The sequence below is a fragment of the Apiospora phragmitis genome, assembly GCF_038363925.1.
Source record: "Apiospora phragmitis strain CBS 135458 chromosome Unknown utg000010l:1.0-9815664.0:1.0-9183399.0, whole genome shotgun sequence".
Classification (NCBI taxonomy): Eukaryota; Fungi; Ascomycota; class Sordariomycetes; order Amphisphaeriales; family Apiosporaceae; genus Apiospora; species Apiospora phragmitis.
This window is the reverse complement of record NW_027117409.1, coordinates 1,734,132-1,746,991: the sequence shown is the minus strand read 5'-3', so window position 1 is coordinate 1,746,991 and position 12,860 is coordinate 1,734,132. Positions and strand designations below refer to the sequence as shown.

At 53.5% G+C, this 12,860-nt stretch overlaps 5 protein-coding genes across 5 annotated transcripts; 3 read left to right on the top strand and 2 right to left on the bottom strand.

Annotated features, from left to right (window-relative positions):
* Window positions 1-3,029: 3,029 nt before the first annotated feature.
* On the top strand, window positions 3,030-3,499 carry PG994_010320 (uncharacterized protein; the record flags this gene model as incomplete). Its single annotated transcript, XM_066861729.1, has 2 exons — window positions 3,030-3,088; window positions 3,136-3,499. The coding sequence occupies 2 exons, from the start codon at window positions 3,030-3,032 to the stop codon at window positions 3,497-3,499; spliced, it is 423 nt and encodes a 140-aa protein (XP_066710839.1).
* Window positions 3,500-3,644: 145 nt separating this feature from the next.
* PG994_010319 (uncharacterized protein) lies at window positions 3,645-4,552 on the bottom strand (the record flags this gene model as incomplete). The annotated part of the gene is made up of 2 exons (XM_066861728.1): window positions 3,645-3,807; window positions 3,861-4,552. The coding sequence occupies 2 exons, from the start codon at window positions 4,550-4,552 to the stop codon at window positions 3,645-3,647; spliced, it is 855 nt and encodes a 284-aa protein (XP_066710838.1).
* Window positions 4,553-4,622: 70 nt separating this feature from the next.
* PG994_010318 (uncharacterized protein) lies at window positions 4,623-5,456 on the top strand (the record flags this gene model as incomplete). The annotated part of the gene is made up of 1 exon (XM_066861727.1): window positions 4,623-5,456. The coding sequence occupies one exon, from the start codon at window positions 4,623-4,625 to the stop codon at window positions 5,454-5,456; it is 834 nt and encodes a 277-aa protein (XP_066710837.1).
* A 2,227-nt stretch (window positions 5,457-7,683) lies between these two features.
* PG994_010317 (uncharacterized protein) lies at window positions 7,684-9,110 on the top strand (the record flags this gene model as incomplete). Its single annotated transcript, XM_066861726.1, has 4 exons — window positions 7,684-8,131; window positions 8,169-8,301; window positions 8,383-8,501; window positions 8,641-9,110. The coding sequence occupies 4 exons, from the start codon at window positions 7,684-7,686 to the stop codon at window positions 9,108-9,110; spliced, it is 1,170 nt and encodes a 389-aa protein (XP_066710836.1).
* Window positions 9,111-9,719: 609 nt separating this feature from the next.
* On the bottom strand, window positions 9,720-12,742 carry PG994_010316 (RNB domain-containing protein; the record flags this gene model as incomplete). Its single annotated transcript, XM_066861725.1, has 3 exons — window positions 9,720-11,663; window positions 11,752-12,488; window positions 12,547-12,742. The coding sequence occupies 3 exons, from the start codon at window positions 12,740-12,742 to the stop codon at window positions 9,720-9,722; spliced, it is 2,877 nt and encodes a 958-aa protein (XP_066710835.1).
* Window positions 12,743-12,860: the final 118 nt, after the last annotated feature.

Sequence of the window (12,860 nt, the reverse complement as noted above, 5' to 3'; positions counted from 1 at the left end):
ACCTTTCTGCATTTCGCTTCTGCGCAAGCGGCCACGGCCGCTGGTACAGTGATGCGGATCGTGGCACGCATACAATTGTCTTGGGAGCTCTGTTTGGGACAGAACGACACCTCCTACGCGCCGTGACCGCCCCGACGACGCCGGCCGATCTTTCATGATGCACATGCAATTCTGTCTGTCTGTCTGGGGTAATGCATGTCTTTTCTGGTGTATTTGTCTGCTCTTCTAACTTTCAAAGTACAGCCAATGCTCTAGTGCGAGGCTAGGCCAGCCACTTCTAGGCAGAGGAGTAAAACACACTCACACACACATACACACTGATACGACCAACTTTCCGTTCCTGTCGTACTTCAGTAGCGCTAGAATGCATGTATGGGCAGTCATGTGGCAGAAACCTCCACACCACCACTGTCGCTAGTATTACGGTATCGCAACCTTCCTTCCAATGCCGTGATCACTGGGGCTTGAAGTCTCTCGTAAAACAGGCTGTCCGTGTCGATGCTAAGAGACGTCTACTCATGTGTGTCTCAACCTCTAAGACGGTAGGAGGAAGAGACACAAGAAGAAAAGGAAGAACGAAAGAATGAATAAATAGAAAAGGGCACTCAATGAATCAATGTTATGTATAGCATGACCGTCTGTGATAGGTTGGTGTCATATGCAGCAAGCTGCAAAGGGCTAAAGTGGGTGCATTCCTTCTCCGCCGCAGTGCCATCTTCGGAAACAAGAGTCGTGTGGCTGCATTGTATCGCAGCGTATCTCACTACTCACAAACATAGGCGCTCACGGCGCGCTCGGGTGATTCCTTATCTGGGTAGCTATCAAGTGTGTGTGTGTGAGTACAGTTCTAGTTTGACAAGACCCTTGCTTGTCCATTTACGTGCCGTTCGTGTTCGGGCGCCTGAGACGGGATAGCTGGTGGTGAGATGACTGGTAGCGACGGAATAGTTGGCGATAGTTAGTAATAATACTTGAGGGGTACCTCTATATGAACAATTCGCTAAGACGCCCACCTGCGGAGCGTGACTAAAAGTGGCAAGCCGAGAAATTGTCGTTACATGCCATCTTGCAAGTTCTTGAAAGTTGAAAACATCTATCTTATGCTGCCACCTGCCACTTGTCAGAACTCATAAGGTTTGTTAATTGACTTATTACTGCAAGACAAGGCAGAGGCTTCACCGACAGGTACGGGCTCGGGATGAGGTCGGTTGCTGCGAGCCGAACATGTGGCATGGTCCAAAACAGCCGTAGTCTTGGCGAGGTCGGGTCTTTTTGGGTAACATTTCTCGTCGATCACGAGGGGTGGCTGACAGGGGCTAGGAAACAGGATAGGAAATTACCCAGCCAGACAGAGGCAGTAACGGTGACACGATCTGAGATGAGATGGTCGGTTTCTCATTGCTTATTCTGCGCGTTATGTGTTACAATATTCGGAGATGGGCCGTTGAACGGTTCTGGGCTTTCTTGACGAATGCAATACATAGCACACCACGTCGGTCCTGTTATCGTACACCGTAAGTCTGCCAGCCACCACACCTGGAAGCCCGGTTGATGCAGGTCTGACTCTGGCCGGCCATGTGTTGTCAAGTACCTTGCAGCAGCGCGACCCCATCTCGTAGCCTCAAGTTGGCTTGAGAAGTGAGACTGGCTCGCCGGGATGAGGAAGCCATTCACGCGTTGGACCCAATCGCGGTTGTCCACGATGAACATCTGACAAGCTCGTCCATGCACATTGGTACGGTGAGATAGCGACGATGATGTCGGTATATTGTCAGCAAACACGGCTCGCCTGGACTCTGCCCTCTGGGAAGAAAAACAATAAAATGACAACAACAGCGATCAAGGGAATGTTGATCCAACAAAAGACGCGGAGCGGTACGATGTTAGGTTACTCCGTACAGAGCTGCACAATGCCATGCCATGTCATGCTAGGTACAGAGGTTCGCAGATTTTGGGCGTAGGTATGCGAGTCTTATGCACACCGATGTAGCTCTCGATTCGTGTGGCATCATCTCGGGGCAGTCCGATTCCGTGCTTCTAGTCCTGAAGACTTATTTTAGGTAGAATGACAGAGGTCGATACAGCCATGTCGACGATGATGTGAGTGGCATCCATAGGGCCATCCACGCTCTGTTACAGGAAGCAGCCAACTGAAGCTACTGTAGTAGTCGCCTCGGATAATTATGCTTATGATGCTGATTTGATATTACTGTAATATCGCGACTTATCGATATCAGTAATCCAGGCACGAACCATTGAGGATTGAGCCGACCCAAAGCTAATAAATGATGGGTGCAGGCCGTGTTTCGAACCGGAAGGGAAGAGCCATTCCATCATCGTGATTCGCCACTACCCCTCTCTCATTGAAGAAGTTACCAGCTAGCTTGCCCGCCCCCTACCAACCTGCTATTTTCTCCCCCACCCATATGCAAGTCACTAACGAGCAAAGATGCTCTTGGAGACTCCCATTCGTTCCTGAACTCCAAGCCTCCGAGTTTCTGTGCCTGGCCTCTGGCGAATCGTCGTCCATGGCCTCAGGCTCGCAGGCTCGGATGTGACAAAACACCTGGCACCGTCCAAACCTTGTATTCGATGACCGGTCCTTCGACTGGTTCCTTGGAAGCAAGCTGAGCCCAGCAATCATGTTAGGGTTGGTCTCAAAAAGGACTCATCGCGAGGCATGTCGCACCGCACAGGCACTGCTGCTCAGCACTAGCAGCAACCTACCTAGTATACGAATAGAAGCATGTCCTAGATTGGGTACACCACTAACCGAACGCCCTACCCACCTTCTCCCGCTTCGTGGTGGTCCTTTCGGGCCTCTGAATCTGCACTGGAAGACTGGACAAGCAGGCCCACGAGGCGATGGGGCATACACCCCTGGCTACATTTTATATGCGGATACAACCCTGTTCATGTTTAATGTTGCTTCTGTCATTGACTGTCCGATCACACCGCAGTGATCGCCCGCAGCTCTTCGGTCAGGGATGCCACTGCCAGGTCATTCATAATCATCTTGGTTCCGCCCAATGGGCAAGCCTCGCAAAGAACGCTTCGAAACAAGCCACCACCCCGGGGCTCCATCGTGGTACTTTAGCATTATTTCGACCAAGCACCCTCTTTGGACACTTTAAGTGAATCCTCCCCAGCTCTTTCAGTGCCGCACGAACAAGAGCTCTTCCATCGTCCGAAACTTGGAATCCCGAGCTCTGGTTCACCAATTCTCCTAGCCACGGCCAACACGGCTACAACTGCCGACCCTCCCAGCCAAGGACACCAAATCGCGCTTCCGTTACACGTTCGAGCTGCGGGCAAGCTCTTCTTGTCAGCTCGCTCCACTGCTATAGAGCTAGCCGGTTCGACTTATAATGCAGAGCACGCCTGCCCTTCCTTTCATCACAAGGAGTACGGACCTCGCGGCGCCCAGGTTCACTACGGTCTCCATAGCGAACTGACAAGTCCTGCGCTTTATACCATCCTCTTCGATCCTATAGCTTGAAGCTTCGTACGAAACCTACTGTTAGTTGACCTCAATGTTCCTTTTTTGATTCCATCATGGCGAATCCAGGCTGGCCCTGCCCCTACCTATGTCCGCAGGGAATGACCCTTGGCTTTTTCTGTTCTTATTGAGTGGCCGTTTCTTCTCATTTGCACGCAACCTGTTTCGTCCATCTGCCCTGATGGCATGACATCTTCTTGGGACGACTTGCGAAGGTCAACTCAGAGCGAGTCATGGCAGTGTTCTCACTGTGCTCAGCAGGTGTCGAACGGGCTTCGTTTGCGGAACACGGGGTCGGCGAACATGGTCTGTATAGCTGATAGCAACGGCGCGGTCTTACTGTGTATTAATCTTTACTAACTGTTTCGAAGGAAACCGAGGAAATATCACGGTAAAGGTCTTACCGAGAGGCGCTGGAGGCCCAGGTAGACCAGGCCCAGGCCCAGGCCCAGCACCAGGCCCAGCACCAGGACCGGCACCAGCTTCGCCAGCTACCAACCCGGCAGCTCGTCCAGGTCCCCCGGATACGTCAGGGCCTGAGCCAAAACCAGAGCCAAAGCCAAAACCAGCACCAGCACCAGCCTCACCAGCCACGCCAGCCAGCAACCCGGCAGCTCGTCCAGGTCCCCCGGATACGCCAGGGCCAGAGCCAAAACCAGAGCCGAAGCCAGAACCAGAGCCGAAGCCAGAGCCCAAACCAGAGCCAAAACCAGCGCCAGCACCAACGCCAGCACCAACACCAGCACCAGCCTCGCCAGCCAGCAATCCGGCTGCTCGTCCAGGTCCACCAGATACGCCGGCACAGATCGAAGTTGTTCCAGAGACGACTACATCGCCCAGGGCTAGGTCGACAGTGGTGCAGAAAACTCGGCCGTCGACACAGGTGACGACAACTCCGCCTGGAACGACGACGCAAGTCACCCAGACCACCGTCGAGCTCGCCTCTTCTACGGCACTCATTTCATCGGCACCTTTTCCTATTGTTACTAGTACTCCGTCGGCGACTGAACTCGTAACATCTACGACATCTTTATCAATCTTAACTTCTCTCATAGGGGGTCATCTGTCGTCCACAGCTCTGGGGAGATCTGCTGCGCCTTCAGCGTCGCCAATCACCGATCATATGGCAGCGGACAACGGTAACGCGGCCAAGAACCGCACGCTGGTGATTACTCTTAGTACGGTCCTGTCGGTAGTGGGGGTTGCGGTGATAGCGATAGCGTTGTATCTCTTCCTACGGAATCGACGCAGACGCTCATCGTTGTTCAACCGCGGTATCACGCCCATTCACGACGATGAGATTGCGACCTGGAAAATCAACAGGACTGCCAGTGAAAAGAGTGAAGGACGTTACACGACGCGGAACTCGACGACACGAACCTCGACGACACGGACCTCGACGGCGCATACGCACAAAAGAGCACCGAGCCAGACTCCCAGTCTCATTCAATATCAACAGCCCCTTGGAAAGCAGTCTTTCGATTCGATATCCCAATCACCAAGGTCGTTCATTCAAAGACAGAGCACGGATCTACCTCAAGCACCACAGAGTGTTATACTAGCCAAAGCTCCGAATGCGAGATCCGGGTTGACGGATCAGGCAGTCCCGGGCGATGACCCCTTTCTGCCGGGCCCCAAACGGCAACCGTCAAGGCTACACAAGCTCCCAAACGCACCGCCACCCACCAGTGGCAACATGCGGACAAGGAGCTCCAGAAGCAGCAGTATGCGGAGCTATGGCGATGTATGGCAGGGCGACAACATGGGGATACCAAGGTCACCGCGGCCATCAAGTGAGGCCCATAGCACCATCACCAGGGCCACGTCGTCACGAATATATTCGACATCGACAGTGCCGCCTCGCTTGTCATTGAGCGATCACAACGAACCAGTCGCTTTTACCGGGCTTTCGCCCCCTCCTCTGCACAGCACCGAGATAGGGCGAGCCATCGGTTGAGATGAATCTGTACCCAGTCTCCTTTCGCATTTGAAATGACTGCGGGGGGACGATAATTACAATTGTTTCATACCTGGGGTGTTGCGGCTCGGCATGTAACCCCCCGGGCACTACGGCCCCTGCCCCCTCCTTGGAACACCTCAACCCAGTTCTTCTTAAGGGTGAATAGAGGATTTTCGAGATTCTGGGCAACGAAACCTCCGAACTTGACGGCTACTTGACAAACGACCTCGATGATAGACCCGAAACGACTTACCACCTTCTTACATTTGCTTCTTCGAGGCGGACAAGTCTGCCCCCGATTTGACCCACTAGGCCCTGAGGACCTTTGTCTTCTGTTACTAGCAACCATTGCGCTCCAACTAACACGATAGTACTAGACAGTACATACACACCTCTACCACTACTCTTCTTTCTATATACCATACTAGGGATTTCAACGGAGTTGCCGAGACCAAATTACGATTTGAGTTACATAGGAGGATATACCCCACGTTTTCTTACTGTCTTTATATGTTTTTACCACTTCACTCAGTACCTTCTTATTCGTAAGGTCTCGGAACTTTCTTTGCTTGTTGATGCAGAAGCTGGAACGAAAGAAGCTATATTCTTGGAGGAATGCGATGTCCAGGCTTGCTGGACCAAGAGAGCGACCAAGTTAGATACCGTCCTGGTGGGGGAGATAATCCATTCTTACTTATTCAATTACTTACTTACTTACTCGGCATAGATGAATACTATTCTATAGCCAATGAAAGGAGAGACGGGATGACGCACTTGCGATCTACCGCTCCCAGTTGCCACTTCATCTTCTGGGCTCCCCAGTGTACTTCCCCAAATGTGACTGAAAGATGCCAACCACACGGACGGGACTATCCGCCCGTGTTGTCGAAGTCCAATTCCAAGTGACAGGAACCCAAACACAAGCGAATATATTCGAACCCCGGTTCTTAGTAGCTAAGTAGGACCTGGGTATGAAATGCGAGGCGAAACGGCTAGATATACAGTACAAGATGAGCTTACAGCAGCGAGACGAATGGGACGACAGCAGAATGCATCGGATTCGAGGTAGATTGAGGAGACCACCTACCAACTGCCTGCCGCTGGACGAGGGGACCTTCGGGGGCTCCGCCGTACCAGAAACCGGGGCGGGTCTCGGGGACCCTGAGAAAGAGTGGGCGTGCGCGCGAGCCCCGTGCGACGACCTGGATCAAGAAACGAACATAATGACTTGCACACAATGCGGCCGTATTGTCATTTCTGGCTCGGGTACCGCGGTTCCTGAGAATTTTCTTGCATTGTTGCAAATTTTCGCAGATACAAATGGTTCCCCCTCCCCCTCGGCCCATCGCGAAACTACAGAGGGTGGGCTATCAGAAGAGATACACTGCAGCTTCTCGCGACCCTCAGTGACTGACGTATCTCTTCGTGAGACCTCCATCGTATAATTCGCTCCAAACCGGACAAAGCGACATAATAAGGATAGGTAGGTAGATGATATATGAATATTAAAGGGGATGAAATATTGGAGGTATGTCACTGAGTGAGTAGTCAGATACTATTTAGATTTGAACCTCTCTTGTTGGTTATAGTCGAAGCTGATGATATCGTTCATCACCACATAATATATCTTGAACAGATATTGCCTAGAGTGAGACAGGAGATTGGTGGTTCAAGCAGAGGTGAGGTGCCGTGATTAGTTAATGCCAGACAAATAACCTATTAACGCGTCCTGCCCTTCTCCTGTAAGTCCCGACGCGTCTGCCCCGCGTTCGTGGGCAATTGAGTTGAGGTACCGGTACTACATGTGGGCAGGCGCTGAGGGAGACTAAAAGAGCAGGTACTTGTCAAAACTCATCAACCTCGTACGAAAAACGAAAGAAGGAAGGAACTTTAGCCATCGACTCTTCCTTGCCGTCTATCAGGTATACAGACAAAAAAGAAACCTAGCCATAGCTCGTCAACTGCAGGACTCACGATCCGACGGGCATACTCTTTGCATCTCATACTCCGGGTATACTTCTCTTACGGCAGTGCATTGAACATTCGTCGTCCCCACCATTCGTTTCCTGACTTGGGAATAACCCAGCCCATCTCGACATCGTGATTGGCTCCGGATCCGCAACGCGACCGACCTAAGTCTTTTTTCCCAGGGCCTGGGCTTGGTCACGTCAGGTACTTTATCCACCCTCTTACCGTTCGTTCGTTCGTTTCGTCGAAGAGGACCATGCCGCGTAAAAGCGATCCCCGTTCTTCTTCTACAGCTAGCACCAGACGGAACGACGTGTCTCTGGCCACGTTCGTCCTCGCCGACGACCAAGAAGAAGGACAATCGCCGAACCCGATCCCTCGACGCATGGAACCGCCCTTTGCCCACACCATTCCCGTTCCACAAGCTTCAGTTCACACACCGACACCGAAACCCGCTTCCGCTTCCGTACGCGCCCCGACTGTCGCTCCGATCACCATGGCTTCCTCAGCAACGCCGGTCGAAGACATGGACACGGACCGGCCGAGCGAGTCGGCGCCGCCCTCGGATAAGAAAGGCGGAGCAGACAGCAGCAAGGATACTGTCGCTATCGAGGTACGACTTCCTTGGAAATGCCCCGGGCCTTGCCCAGTTGCACCACTTGCGAGAGGAGAAGGGGAAGAGGCAAATGTAGCCAAGATGCCGGGTGAAAAAAAAGAGAGAAACTGACAGGGCGTTGACAGGACCTCAATCTCCCGAAATCCATCATCACACGCCTGGCCAAGGCGTGCTTCCGCCCAACACGCAGATCCAGGCCAACGCCATATTAGCCATGACTAAAGGCGCGACCGTCTTCATCAACCATCTAGCAAGCGCGTACGTACAGCCGGATGTGTGCACATATTGGAAGTGTAGCTAGCGTGCGAGTACTGGCTTACTGACATTGCTTTCGCGCAGCGCGAACGAACGAACTCTGTCATCCGGCAAGAAGACCATACTGCCCGACGATGTCTTTGAGGCCCTGGAGGATATTGAATACTCTCAATTCCGCGATCAGCTGCAAGCTGAGTTCAAGAGTACGTCCTTCTTGTCACTTCTATTCCTTCTACACAAAGTTCTACTCCCTGACCCAGGAGTAGGGGTGAAGGAGAGGCACAGGGAGAGACCGTGTCCCTGGAGCAACGTTATTAACATGTAGGGCAAAACCCCTGACAGAATTCAACGAAACCCGTACCACGAAACGTAATACCTACCGCCGCCGCGTAGCCGCCGCTAAGAAAGGTATACCGTTCCCTGCCGACCCCAACGCCTCCATGGTCTCCAATGCTACGTCAGAAGGCGCCACGGAAGCAGGCGACATCTCTACGGCATCCGCCAGTGGCGCTGCCGCCGCCGGGGAGGCTGGCTCTTCCGACCAGCAGCCGCGGTCTAAGAAGGCCAAGACGGGTGGCGCGCCCGGCGAGGACTCCCAGATGGACATAGACGACGAGGCCGGCGGTCATACAGAGCCCGAGGATGAGGTGGACGAGGAAGACGAGGAGGAGGAAGACGTTGACGAGGCGAATCAGGACGAGGAGGAGGGTGATGAGGACGAGGAGGAAGAGATGCAAGATGCGATGGAGGAGCGCGAAAATGCCGGCGATGACGATGAGGCGCTGGATAACGGTGACGACTCCGATGCTTGAGGAGGATGAAAGACTCCTAGGCACACAACGGTACAACAATCACACAATCGTAGAAAGACGACACTACTTCTGGTTTGACATGCGCGTGCGATTCCATCATGTCTGGCTTGGGAGGCAGGTGAAAAGGATTTACCCCCTGAGAGCGCTGGATCAGGAGTTTATTGGTTTTCCGGCAAGCTCTCTTTCAAGAAGGGGGGTGAAAAAAAAGACCCTGGACTTGACTCTCCTGATACCACACGACTGCGTCTTTCTGAAGCGATTGCAATTTGGTATCGGGAATCAAGCGACTAGGAAACGTACCTATCCAAGCGCCCAACTTCTAGGCCCGAACGACGACCAGGGACGATTGCCGATAGATTCTAGTTAGTCTCAACAGACTCGAAGACAGGCGTATCATAAGATATGCGTCTAGTAGAGGCAACGCAAACTGTGAATACCAGCGAGTTGTAATTCTAGCACGAAACTTGGTAGTTAAATAATTGGAAATAACCCCCAAAAGCGCCTGAATGGTACCATCACGGTCCAGAGCATGAATACATTTTTAAATACCCTATCTACCTCTAAAACCCTCGCGTCATTACCTAACTTGGTACTAAAAGCCATCCATTATCAGCCTACAACCTTGACCAACTCCATCTTCGCCCCCCTCTTGCCCGTCGCCTCGTCCTTGGCGTCGCTGATGCGCACGACGACCTTCTGGAAGAGCTCCACGGACAAGTCGCGGCTGCCCGAGGTCCGGAGGACGTAGTTCTCGGCGTCGAAGACGCTGTCGGGCTCGGGCTCGGCGAGGTCGCGCAGGCGGATGACGCTCTCGATGCCGAAGCGGGGCACGAGCACGACGAAGCCGTTGCTGAAGATCTTCATGACGAACCCTTCCTCGTCGGCGACACGGCCCTTGAGCGCCTGGCCGACGTAGTAGGCGATGGAGGCGCGGCCCGCGAGCTGCGCGTTGCGGTGGCGCACGTTGATGTTCTTGCAGACGGCCTCGAGCTTGCCGCGCGACCGCACCGCTGGGTGCATGGGCTCGTAGTCGATGGCGGCCGCGAGCTGTCGGTGCGCCACGAGGTCGGCGTACCGCCGGATGGGCGACGTGAAGTGCGTGTAGATCTCCGACGCCAGGCCGTAGTGCCGGAACTCCGGGTAGGCCTGGGTGCCGGCGCAGAAGTACTCGGCGCTCATCATGCACCGCGTCGCCATGATGCGGATCAGCGTGTTGAAGAAGGGCTCCTTCGGGTCGGTGCAGGCGTCCAGCGAGTCGGCCAGCGCACGGGACGAGTCGCAGCGCAACTCCAGCCCGCGCTTGATCTTCAGCTGGTTGGAGAGTTCATCAAAGTTGGTCTTGGGCGGCGCGCCATGGCGACGCAGAATGGCCGTCTGCGGGAACGATTGGTAGATCTTGTCCGCCACGCTGATGTTGGCGAGCAACATGAATTCCTCCACCAGGGAGTTGGTGTCTAGCAACTCCTTGGTCTTCACATCGATCGGGTCCGAGGTCTCAGACTCCATCTGAACCTTGACTTCGGGCGAAGATAGGCTCAAAGCACCGGCGTCCATGCGCTTTTGTTTCAACTTCTTGGAAAGCATGAGCAAGGTCCGCATTCCTCGAGTCAATTCGTCTTGTTGGGATGCGTCGTCAATACGCAATTGCGCCTGTTCGTAGCTGAAAGCCTCCCGTGACTTGATGACCGATTTGGTGAAGCGCACGTTGACAATATCTGCGTCGGGGTTTACTTCCCAGATAGTTGAGAAAGCGTAACGCTCGACGTAGGGCTTCAGAGAACAAAGGTCTGTCCCCAGAAGCATTGGCAACATGTCGATACGCTTGTCCACAAGATAAACTGTCGTTCCACGAATGCTCGCCTCGTGGTCCATGGCGTTACTGGGCTTGACGAAATGCGAGACATCGGCAATGTGAACGCCGACTTCGTAGTTACCGTTCGGTAAAGGCCTTGCGTGCAAAGCGTCATCGATATCTTGACAGCCAACAGGATCGATACTGCAGATGAGAAGAGGGCGAAGGTCTTCTCGGCCTCTCCATCCCGGATCATCTGTGCTTGCCGGCACTTTCCAGTCATGTCCTTCTTTGGGGAGACAATCCAACACCGTCTTAGGGAACGGGCGGTATTGGACATCGTATTCGAGCAACAACGCCTCGGTCTCGGCTGCCTTGGTCTCTAGTTCTCCCAACGAGCGTACGAAATGGCCGATCGGGTGTCTCGAATCCCGGTCCCATGAATCTATGGTGACGAGAATTCGCTTCCCCAGAAGTTCGCCAGCTTGCCTCGTGCGGATTCGGATCTTGGGGATCTTCTTGTCCATAGGGACCAAGAATACAGACTCTTGCTTACGGCCCTGCTTTGCAGACTGGCTGACCGAGGACTGATCGACGTGGCCCACATACTGGCGCCAGTTGCGCTTGATCACACCGACGACCTTCGCTGTAGGCTGTGCCCGTCCTTCGGTGCTTGTGCTGTGTGTCTTCTTGACCTCTTCCTGGAGTGCACGTCGCTCCTTCTCCGTCACAAGGTCTTCGCCTTCGTCGCCATCCGCATTCTCGTTCTTGGTGACAGCCTCTTCCCTCGATGATCTTGGTGGAGGGCTCTTTCCACTGATCCTTTGGTAAGACTTCCACTACAACCACATCACCGTCGACAGCCCGGTTGATGTTATCTCTACCAAGGACCAGTAGCGCCTTGGGAAATGCTGGAACCTTGATAGAGCCCTCTAGGTAGTTATAGGGTGATACGTTGAAGATGCCCTGGTGGAGCATGCCGTTCTTGACGCCCGTCATCATTTTAGACAGGCTGAAGTGCTCAGGATAAAGGAAGTCAGCAGCCTTCTTATCTCTGGAAATTCCTTTCTCCTGAGACTCGGCAATCATATCCAGTAGTCGCTCTCCATTCTCAAGGCCGCTGACATAATCCCGAAGGCGGGTGACCGGGGTATTCTCTGCCTGGGCCTTCTCGATGTTGCCCCTATCGTCGGTGAGCATGACAACAGTAGGCAGCTTCTTGCTTTTCGTTTGCGCCAAGTGCGAGTTGTACCATTGCACCGCACGCCGCACGGCTCTGTCGTTCCGATCATTGATGCTTTCGCCCTCCTCCCGGGTAACATAAGTCTCGAGTCTGAACTCGTTGAAAAAGACGTAGAAGCGCTTGTCCTCGCTGTTGGTCAGGCCGATGAGACGGTTGTAAAGAGGCAACGACCTGTTGCGCAGCTCCTCAAGGACTGTCTGTAGGATGATGACATCATAGAAGGCGGTACTCTGCTCAAACAAATCCATAGCATTCAGCAAGGCGTTGGTGTCTGGCACCAGATAATGCCCCTGGGGATACTCTTTGGTTCCTGCTGGCTTATCGGAGAGCACGAACGGGTTCACTAACGCGGCGTCAGATGATTTTGAAAGGCAATGAAGTGAAGGGGGAAGATATCTTACCGACGCCAGAAGCGTTGGCGGGTGCCGTGTTTCGACATCTCGAGCATAGCTTGGACGAGCAGGGGATATCTTGTCGTAAGTAGACCTCGCGAACAATCTTTTGAACCTTGCCACTCTTGGTCGAGCGAACATAGACCTTGCTGGAGAAATTGGTAGAGGCTGGATCGGACTCCAACGATCTCTTGAGACTGGTCATTTTGGCGATATCAGGTGACCAAGGTCGAGGCTATCCAACGTCGTGCTCTACGTTACGTTGACCTGCGATTCGGGTCGATTAATCAATCCAGGTGAAATCCTAGGCGCTGAAAAAAGGT